This window comes from Penaeus vannamei, chromosome 34, assembly GCF_042767895.1.
Source record: "Penaeus vannamei isolate JL-2024 chromosome 34, ASM4276789v1, whole genome shotgun sequence".
Classification (NCBI taxonomy): Eukaryota; Metazoa; Arthropoda; class Malacostraca; order Decapoda; family Penaeidae; genus Penaeus; species Penaeus vannamei.
The window spans coordinates 21,331,965-21,342,784 of NC_091582.1; the positions used below are offsets into that span (position 1 = coordinate 21,331,965).

Sequence of the window (10,820 nt, forward strand, 5' to 3'; positions counted from 1 at the left end):
GGGGATGGAGGGGGGAGGGGAGGGGAGAGGGGGGATGGAGAGGAGTATGGAGAGGGTAGGGGGAAGGGGAGGGGATGAGAGAGATAGAGAGAGAGGAGAGAGAGAGGGGAGAGAGGATGAGGAGGGGGCGGAGAGAGAGAGGGGGAGAGAGATAGAGAGAGAGGGAGGGTGGTGTCGTGAGTTTTTTTTTTTCTCTTTCTTTCTTCCTGTGTTTCTTTCTTTATTTTTCTTTCTTTCTTTCTTTCTTTTGACTCGGATTTGCGGATTGGTTTTGATTGGGTTTTGCGGGTGGTGTGGTGAGAGGATGTGATTGATTGGATTGAGATAAAGGGAAAGAGAAAGAGAGGGAGGAGAGAGAGAGAGAGAGAAAGCGAGAGAGTAGGGGAGAGAGAAAGAGAGGGGGGAGAGAAGGGAAAGAGAGAGAGAGAGAGAGAGAGAGAGAGAAAGAGAGCGAGAGAGTAAGAGAGAGAGAAAATAATCAATTCACTTAACAAAGTATACACCATGTTTCCCCTTTATATAGAAGTTATATGTCCTAAAATTCCCCGATTACAAGATAATCCATTTTTCCCTCTTATCCTTTGTATCATCATTATTCCCTCTCCTTCCTCTTCCCTTCTAGTAATGCAATTTTGAAATCATTCTATTTACTCCCCCCCCCCGCTGTTCCCACTTCCTTAACCCCTTTTCCCACTTCCTGTTTCTACATTCTAAGGTACCCTTAACTACATGTTTTTTTTTCCCCACTCCTGCTTAGCAGCACTTTTTAACTCCTTTTCTTCCTGACACCCTCTCTATGATCTCTCTCTGTTTTCCTTTTTCCACATTCTCTGCCTTCCCCTCCCCCCTTCGCCTCCTTAAATTTCCATTTTTTCTTCTTCCAACATTCGTAGTATCTACTTCCTCCCGTGCTCCTGACACCATTAAATTCGCTATTTTCCAACACCCTTTCACCCCTCCCCCATCCCCCCTTTTACTGACACCATTACCAACAACCCTCTTCTTCCAACACTCTTTCACCCATCCCTACCCCACCTTCCTGCCACTATGCTAACACCCTTTCACCCCCTCACCCCCCCTTCCCTCACCCCTTTCCTGCCACCATTACCAACACCCTTTCACCCTCCCCTTCCACCCCACCTTCCTTCCTGCCACCACTGCCACCATTACTAACACCCTTTCACCCCTCCCTCCCCACCACCACACACCTTCCCTGCCACCACTGCCACCATTACCAACTCCCCTCACTCCCCCCACCCCCCACCTTCCCTGCCACCATCTGCCACCATTACCAACAACCTTCTTCCAACACCCATACACCCCCTCCCCCTCCCCCTTTTACTGACACCAACCCCTTCCCCTCCCCCTTTTACTGACACCAACCCCTTCCCCCTCCCCACCTTCCTGCCACCACAGCCACCATTACCAACCCCCTTCTCTCTCTCCCTCCCCCAGGTGGACGGCAACGAGACCCTCGGTGACAACATCTGTGACAACGCCGGGGTCCTGAACGCCTGGCTGGCCTACACGCGCTGGAAAGAGCGGTTTGGCGAGGAACCTTACCTGCCCGGCATGAACTACACCGTCCCGCAGGTGTTTTTCATCACCTTCGCACAGGTGAGGGTGATGAGGGTGATGAGGGTGAGAGGGTGAGGGTGATGGGGTGGGAAGGGATAGGAGAGGGGAGGGTGTGGGTGGGAGGGGTGGGGAGGGAAGGGGGAAGGGAGGGGAGGAAGGAGGGGTGAGGGGAGGGTATGGGTGGAGGGGGAGAGGAGGGAGGGGAGGGAAGCTCAGGGGGAAGAGAGGGAGGAGAAGGAGGGATAACGAGATAGTAATTTATAGTAATTATATATTTATATATATATATATATATATATATATATATATATATATATATATGTATGTATGTGTATATATATGTATGTATGTATATATGTATGTATGTGTATATATATATACATATATGTATATTTATATACATATATATATATATATATATATATATATATATATATATATATATATATATATATATATATATGTATATATATATGTATATATATATAATAGATAGATAGATAGATAGATAGATAGATAGATAGATACAAAGATAGATACATAGATAGATAGATAGATAGACAGAGACAGAAAGACAGAGAAAGGAAACAAAGACAGAGACAGAGACAGACAGAGACCGAACAGAACAGCTCAGGAAAGGGGCCAAGAGGGGAGACTCAGGCAAAGGAGGAAGGGAGATAATACGATAAAGGAGAAGGGAAAGCGACAGAATGAGAAATAAGTAATGAACCAGAGGGTCCCCGCAGCTATACTTTCATTATCTTTATTCAGTTAAAGGGGAAAAAAGGCGAATGTGAGGGAAATAGGTGAAAGGGAAAGAGGAAAGGGGTAAAGAATTAAGGGGAATGAGAGAGAAGTGGATAAAGAGGGGGGAAGGAAATGGTAATAGGATGAAAGAGAGGTTAGGCGAGAAAACGGAAAGAAAAAGGAAGAAAAGGTAATTAGAAATGAAATTCAATGAAAAAAAAAGAACGAAACAAAAAATAATTATACAAATTCAACGAAAAAAAACAAAAAGAACGAAACAAAAAATAATTATACAAACTCAACGAAAAAAAAACAAAAAGAACGAAACAAAAAATAATTATACAAATTGAACGAAAAAAAAAAGAACGAAACAAAAAATAATTATACAAACTCAACGAAAAAAAAACAAAAAGAACGAAACAAAAAATAATTATACAAATTGAACGAAAAAAAAAAGAACGAAACAAAAAATAATTATACGAATTCAACGGAAAGAACAAAGAGAAGAATAAGATAAATAGACAAAAGTAAACAAAACAAAAAACAATAACATTGCTACTGACGGCGAAATATCCCAAACGTTCCCACCATATTAAAAAAAAAAAAAAAAAAAAAAAAGCATGATAGGATGATATTAAATAAAATAACATTCATATAGACTGACTGAATAAAAAAAATGATAGGATGATATTAAATTACACTCATATGGACTGACTGAATAAAAAATAATAATAATAAAAAAACATGATAGGATGATATTAAATTACATTCATGTGGACTGACTGAATAAAAAAAAATAATAAGAAAAACATGATAGGACGATATTAAATAAAATAACATTCATATAGACTGACTGAATAAAAAAAATGATAGGATGATATTAAAATACACTCATATGAACTGACTGAATACAAAAATAGTAAAAAAAAAAACATGATAGGATGATATTAGATTACACTCATATGGACTGACTGAATAAAAAAATGATAATAAAAAAACATGATAGGATGATATTAAATTACACTCATATGGACTGACTGAATAAAAAATAATAATAATAAAAAAACATGATAGGATGATATTAAATTACATTCATGTGGACTGACTGAATAAAAAAAAATAATAAGAAAAACATGATAGGACGATATTAAATAAAATAACATTCATATAGACTGACTGAATAAAAAAAAATGATAGGATGATATTAAAATACACTCATATGAACTGACTGAATACAAAAATAGTAAAAAAAAAAAACATGATAGGATGATATTAGATTACACTCATATGGACTGACTGAATAAAAAAATGATAATAAAAAAACATGATAGGATGATATTATATTACATTCATATGGACTGACTGAATAAAAAATAATAAAACAACGATAGGATGATATTATACTACATTCATATGGACAGACTGAATTTAAAAAATAATAAAAAAAAAACATGATAGGATGATATTAAATTGCATTCATGTGGACTGACTCAATAAAAAATAATAAAACATGATAGGATGATATTAAATTACGCTCATATGGACTGACTGAATAAAAAAAAATAATAAAAAAAAACATAATAGGATGATATTAAATAAAATAACATTCATATGGACTGACTGAATAAAAAAAATGATAGGATGATATTAAATAAAATAACATTCATATAGACTGACTGAATAAAAAAAAATGATAGGATGATATTAAATTACACTTACATGGACTGACTGAATAAAAAATAATAATAATAAAAATATAAATAGGATGATATTAGATTACATTCATGTGGACTGACTGAATAAAAAGAAATAATAAAAAAACATGATAGGATGATATTAAATTACATTTATGTGGACTGACTGAATAAAAAATAATAAAACAATGATAGGATGATATTAAATTACATTCATATGGACTGACTGAATAAAAAAATAAAAAAAACATGATATGATGATATTAAATTACATTTATGTGGACTGACTGAATAAAAAATAATAAAACAATGATAGGATGATATTAAATTACATTCATGTGGACTGACTGAATAAAAAAAAAATAAAAAAAACATTATATGATGATATTAAATTACATTCATATGGACTGACTGAATAAAAAATAAATAAAAAAAAAACATGATATGATGATATTAAATTGCATTTATATGGACTTACTGAATAAAAAAAACATGATAGGGTGATATTAAATTACATTCATGTGGGCTGACTGAATAACAAAAAAAAAAATAAAAAAAATATTTAATTCTAATCCTCTCGACCTACATAACCTTTCATTATATTCATTTGACTTAATAAAAATAATAAAACATGATAGGATGATATTAAATTACGCTCATATGGACTGACGAATAAAAAAAATAATGAAAACATAATAGGATGATATATTAACAAAAGAAATATTCATATGGACCGACTGAATAAAAAAAATGATAGGATGATATTAAATAAAATAACATTCATATAGACTGACTGAATAAAAAAATGATAGGATGATATTAAATTACACTTACATGGACTGACTGAATAAAAAGAATGGTTTAATAAAAATTATAATTAGGATGATATTAGATTACATTCATGTGGACTGACTGAATAAAGAAATAATAAAAAACATGATAGGATGATATTAAATTACATTTATGTGGACTGACTGAATAAAAAAAAAATAAAAAAAAAACATTATATGATGATATTAAATTACATTCATATGGACTGACTGAATAAAAAATAAATTAAAAAAAAAAACATGATATGATGATATTAAATTGCATTTATATGGACTGACGGAATAAAATAATAATAAAACAATGATAGGATGATATTATATTACATTCGTATGGACTGACTGAATAAAAAAAAAAAAAAAAAAAAAAAACATGATATGATGATATTAAATTGCATTTATATGGTCTGACTGAATAACAAAAATAAATTAAAAAAAAAAACATGATATGATGATATTAAATTGCATTTATATGACTTATCTGAACAAAAACATGATATGATGATATTAAATTGCATTTATATGGTCTGACTGAATAACAAAAATAAATAAAAAGATATAATTCTAATTCTCTCGACCTACATAACCTTTCATTATATTCATTTGACTTGGTAAAAAAAAATATATTTGACCTAAACCTGATAAATAATGAGTTTAATTTATCGAGTTGGATAAAATGGTGAGCATTTGCTGCTTTATTGTGATTTACCTTGACAAAAATAGAATATTCGTTCCGTAATGTTCTTTTAACTAGATAAACGATTTCAAACGTTTAATCCAAAGCATTTATTTAACATAACATTAAAAGAATTACCAAGCATTTGATAACCTAACTTCAACTGTACTAACTCCCATTGTATTAATGCCTATTGTATTAACTTACATTGTACTAACTCACACTGTACTCATTTCCACAGTACTAACTCACACTGTACTCATTTCCACAGTACTAACTCACACTGTACTCATTTCCACAGTACTAACTCACACTGTACTCATTTCCACAGTACTAACTCACACTGTACTCATTTCCACAGTACTAACTCACACTGTACTCATTTCCACAGTACTAACTCACACTGTACTCATTTCCACAGTACTAACTCACACTGTACTCATTCATCCACAGTACTAACTCACACTGACATACTCATTTCCACGACACTAACTAACTCACACACTGTACTCATTTCCGCACAGTACTACTAACTCACCTTTCTTTTCTCATTTCCACAGTATTAACTCACACTGTACTCATTTCCACAGTACTAAATTCATGCACACTGTGCTCATTTCCACAGTAATTGCTAACTCACACTGTACTCATTTCTAATAGCATACTAACTCACACTGTACTCATTTCCACAGTACTAACCACTCCTGTGCACTCATTGTCACAGTACTAACTCACACTGTACTCATTTCCACAGAACTAACTCACACTGTACTCATTTCCACAGTACTAACTCACACTGTACTCATTTCCACAGTACTAACTCACACTGTACTCATTTCCACAGTACTAACTCACACTGTACGTTCACCCTACTCACTCCTGTTCTATTTTATACTCTGCTCGCACCCATTCTACTCTATATCCCACTCTGCTCTCTCTCACTCTGTCTCCAATTCCATCTCCAACTTTATCTCCAATTCTATCTCCCACTCTACTCAGTCTCACTCACTCTCACTCTATCTCCAACCCTACTCCCACTCTACTCACTCTATCTCCAACTTTATATCCAACTGTACCTCCCACTCTCACTCACTCTCACTCTGTCTCCAACTCTACTTCCCACTCAACTCACTTTCACTCACTCTCACTCTATCTCCAACCCTACTCCCACTCTACTCACTCTATCTCCAACTTTATATCCAACTCTGCCTCTCACTTTCACTCACTCTCACTCTATCTCCAACTCTACTCACTCTCACTCTATCTCCAACTTTATCTCCCACTCCACCTCCCACTCTATCCTCCACTCAACTCATTCCCACTCTATCTCGAACTCTATCTCAACTTTATCTCCAACTCCACCTCCCACTCTATCACCAACACTACTCACTCCCACTCTATCCCCCACTCCACCTCCCACTCTATCACCAACACTACTCACCCCCACTCTATCCCCCACTCCACCTCCAACTCTACTCCCACTCCACTAACCCCCACCCCTCTGCCCCGCCCCCAGATCTGGTGCGAGGTCGTGAGCAAAGAAGGATACGAGAAGTACAGCAAGGACACCCACAGCCCTGGCGTCTACCGAGCTAATGGCGTCGCACAGAACTCCAAGTTCTTCGCTGAGACTTGGGGTTGTCCCGTAGGTTCTCCCATGAACCCCGAGAAGAAGTGTCACTTGTGGGTTTAGAAGAGAAGGAGAAGGAGAAGGAGGAGGATGAGAAGATGCAGAAAGGGGGGAGAGGGAGAGAAAGAAAAAGTGGCGCAAGACTCCAAGTTCTTCGCGGAGACTTGGGGTTGTCCCGTAGGTTCTCCCATGAACCCCGAGAAGAAGTGTCATTTGTGGGTTTAGAAGAGGAGGAGAAGGAGAAGGAGGAGGAAAGGAGATACAGAAAGAGGGAAGAGAGAGGGAAAGAAAAAGTGTCATTTGTGGGTTTAGAAGAGAAGGAGGAAAGGAGGGGGTTGTCCCGTAGGTTCTCCCATGAACCCCGTGAAGAAGTGTCACTTGTGGGTTTAGAAGAGGAGGAAAGGAGATACAGAAAGAAGGGAGAGAAAGAGGTGGATTTATTTATATCATATGAACCCCGAGAAGAAGTGTCACTTGTGGGTTTAGAAGAGGGGGAGAAGGAGAAGGAGGAGGAGGAGATACAGAAAGAGGGTGGGAGAGATGGGTTTATTTATATGTGTGTTTGGAGGGGAGGGGGGAGAGAAAGAGAGAGGAAGTTGTGGTTTATTATATTTCCTCTGGGGAGGAAGTGTCACTTTTGGGGTTTAGAAGGAGAAGGAGAGATAAAGAAAAGGATAGAGATAGAGAGAGAGATGGTTCTTATTATATTTCTTCTAGGGAAGAAATGTTACTCTTTTGGTTCAGAAGGAGAAGGGAAGAGAAAGAGGAAGAGATATTTAGAAAGAGAGGAAACCGATCTACTCTATTCCATCAATAGAAGATGTGGACTTAGAGAGAAAGAAAGGAAGTTAGAGAACTGATTTATTTTCTTTCTCTTTTCTGTGAAAGAGAATTGTCTCCTACCACATTTCCTCTACAAAATTGTCTCTTGTGTGTTTAAAGACAAAGAGAGGATTATTCTCTCTCTCTCTCTCTTTCTCCTTTCTCTCTCTCTCTCTCTCTCTCTCTCTCTCTCTCTCTCTCTCTCTCTCTCTCTCTCTCTCTCTCTCTCTCTTTCTCGCACTCTCTCACTCTCTACCTATTTATCTGTCTACCTATCTCTCCTACTAGTACCACCTACTAGTACCAAGAGAATCATCGCCCCCCACCCCCAACCCCCACCCCTCCCCCGCCAGAGGAGAGATGTCACTTAAGGGCTTAGAAGTGACATCCTGTTGGAGTAAAGGAAGTCCTGCGCCGCGGAGTCCTTCTCAACCCGCAGTCCTCACTTTTGGGATTGAAGGAGAGAGACAGAGAAAGAGAAGAGGGAACGGGTTTTCCCTCTCGAGAGTTGGGGTGGAAAGAGAGAGAGAGGGAGAGAAAAAGAAAGAGGGAGAGGAGAGGTAAATAGAAATAGAGAGAGAGGAGAGAAAAGGAAATAGAGAGAGAAGAGAGAAAAGGAAATAGAGAGAGAAGAGAGAAAAAAAGAAAGAGAGAGAGAAGACAGAAAAACAAGAAAGAAAGAGAGAGAGAGAAAAAGAAATAGAGAGAAAAAGGAAAGAAAGAGAGAAGAGAGAAAAAAAGAGAAATTTCGACAGCTGGAACTAATATTCTCTCGACGAATGCTTTCTTGAAGTTTTTTTCCCTCTCTGCTGCTAAAGGGACGTCGTGTTGATTCATGTGGTGGAGGAAAGAAGTTTTTAGTTCTTTAAGAAAGTTTGGAGACTTGAGTGCCATCGTCAGCGTTAGAGATTTCGACGCAAAAAACTATTCTATTTTCTCTCTTTTTTTTAACTTTCCTTTACACGTAAGATACAACCGTGATGCGATGTGACAAATTTTGATATAGGTTGAAGGATTGCATTTATTGATAAGGAGAAAAAATTTGCACAGAAGTTCCGAATGCAGGGAATTGAGTGGAAGACAAAATACTGTCGTGACCGGAAGTTCTAATTTGCTATTAGAAATAACGAGAATTTCGACTTTATACTTCTGCCAGTGAGTTATGGACATTCGATTCTAGCTTTTATGACAATATAGAAAAGACGAGGAATACTTGTTCACTGATGATTGTGGTGTAAAGTGTTCTCTGAAATGAACACTTGAAAAAAAATCTCCTGTGAGGATAACGTGTGCAGTTGTAAATAAAAACGATAATCTTGTCCTGTGAGATTAATCCGATTTTGAAAAAAAAAATCTATAAAACGGAATATCAAACTTATCAAGTTAATAAACAGGAAAACTTTGACGCCATCAGTGATTTTTATTCTCAATGATACACGTGTACAAGTCTTGGCATAATGGCGGACGGAGTTAATCTCACCGTTGATGAAAGTGCAGTGATGGTGATTTTGTGATGAAAGTGAACTACGACAATAATGAAAATGCTGGTAAACATTTTCGTGCCTGTGAGTTAAGTGAAAATGAAAGAAAAAAAACTTATTTACGTAATTTCCATAACGAGACCAAGACGTTAACCGCTGAGAGTCGATATCTCTGTTAAATAGATATTTCCGTAAACAATAGCCGTGTGCTGTGTAAACAAGTGTTTCATATAATGAGTGTAGTTTCGAAACTGTCTAAACTCACCATTTATGTGGCGTTGCGGAATTTGTGTTATGTATGGTAATCATTATCATTAGTAAACAAAGAAAAAAATTGATTGTACTTATATATATATATTCGAATTTCATAATATTGGAGGCTAGTTCAACCTAAACATATGTTTTTGTTATTTTCTTTTTTCTTTTTACCACAAAACACTGGTTGAAAGAAGTAATTCAACCGCTATTCTTGTGGCTTTACCTGTTTCGTATATAAATTTCACAAAATAAAAAAAAAAAAAGATTTTACACAAAAAAAGGATGTAAACCCAGTGACAGTAATTCCAATCCTCTGGTAAAAAAAAAAAAAAAAAATGTTTTAAAAAGAATTGCTAAATTGTGTGTTTTTCTTTTTAATATCTTCTCTTAATGACTAAAAAGTTATGTGTTTGTGTTTTGGTGTTTTATGCTTTCAATAAGGTCGTTTCTTTTTACATTAATGACCCCTTTTCTGGAAGTTTGAGTTTACTTCGTGATTTGTTTGTTTGTTTTCTTCTGTGTATTTTCTGTGCATTTCGAAAAGACTTTTCCTACTATTAAAAAACATGACCTGGCATTTTCTCTGAAAGTTTAGATGAAAATGGAAAAAAAATAAAAATATTGGTCAACTATCTCAAATAAAAGAAAGAGAAAAATAAGAAATGAAATATATATATATATATATATATATATATATATATATATATATATATATATATGTATGTATATATATATCAGATTGACAATATTATGATGCCCAATAGTCAACATTCATTTCTTTAGATTTTCAAAATAAAATTTGCATTATCTTGGGAGGTGTCGGCGGGCGAATTAAAGTCTATTAAATACACAATTAATGTATAAATAAATACATTTGTTGTATAAAATCTCGTTTTAAACAACATCAATGTTGATGTAACGAAACGTGTATGTATTCTCCTATTAATTTATTCAATCTTGACCTTTATGATTAGATTAATCTAAGTGATTTCCTATATACAATGTTCTAATTGGACTTTTATGTATTATATTAAATCTATAGAAAAAAAGGTTCCAGAGATATATTGGTAAAAGGTGTCATGCATTCCTATATAGAAATTGTGTTTT

At 35.6% G+C, this 10,820-nt stretch overlaps 1 protein-coding gene across 2 annotated transcripts in view; it reads left to right on the forward strand.

Moving 5' to 3' along the window:
• The window catches only part of LOC113822011 (neprilysin-1), a 67,854-nt gene extending 60,454 nt beyond the window's left edge, over nucleotides 1-7,400 (forward strand). For both annotated transcript variants that reach the window (XM_070113405.1, XM_070113406.1), the window contains exons 17-18: nucleotides 1,456-1,617; nucleotides 7,039-7,400. In XM_070113405.1, coding sequence (XP_069969506.1) covers nucleotides 1,456-1,617; nucleotides 7,039-7,215 — 339 coding nt within the window. In that variant the 3' untranslated portion in view covers nucleotides 7,216-7,400. The remainder of the gene's footprint in view (nucleotides 1-1,455; nucleotides 1,618-7,038) is intronic.
• The last annotated feature ends 3,420 nt before the right edge of the window (nucleotides 7,401-10,820 follow it).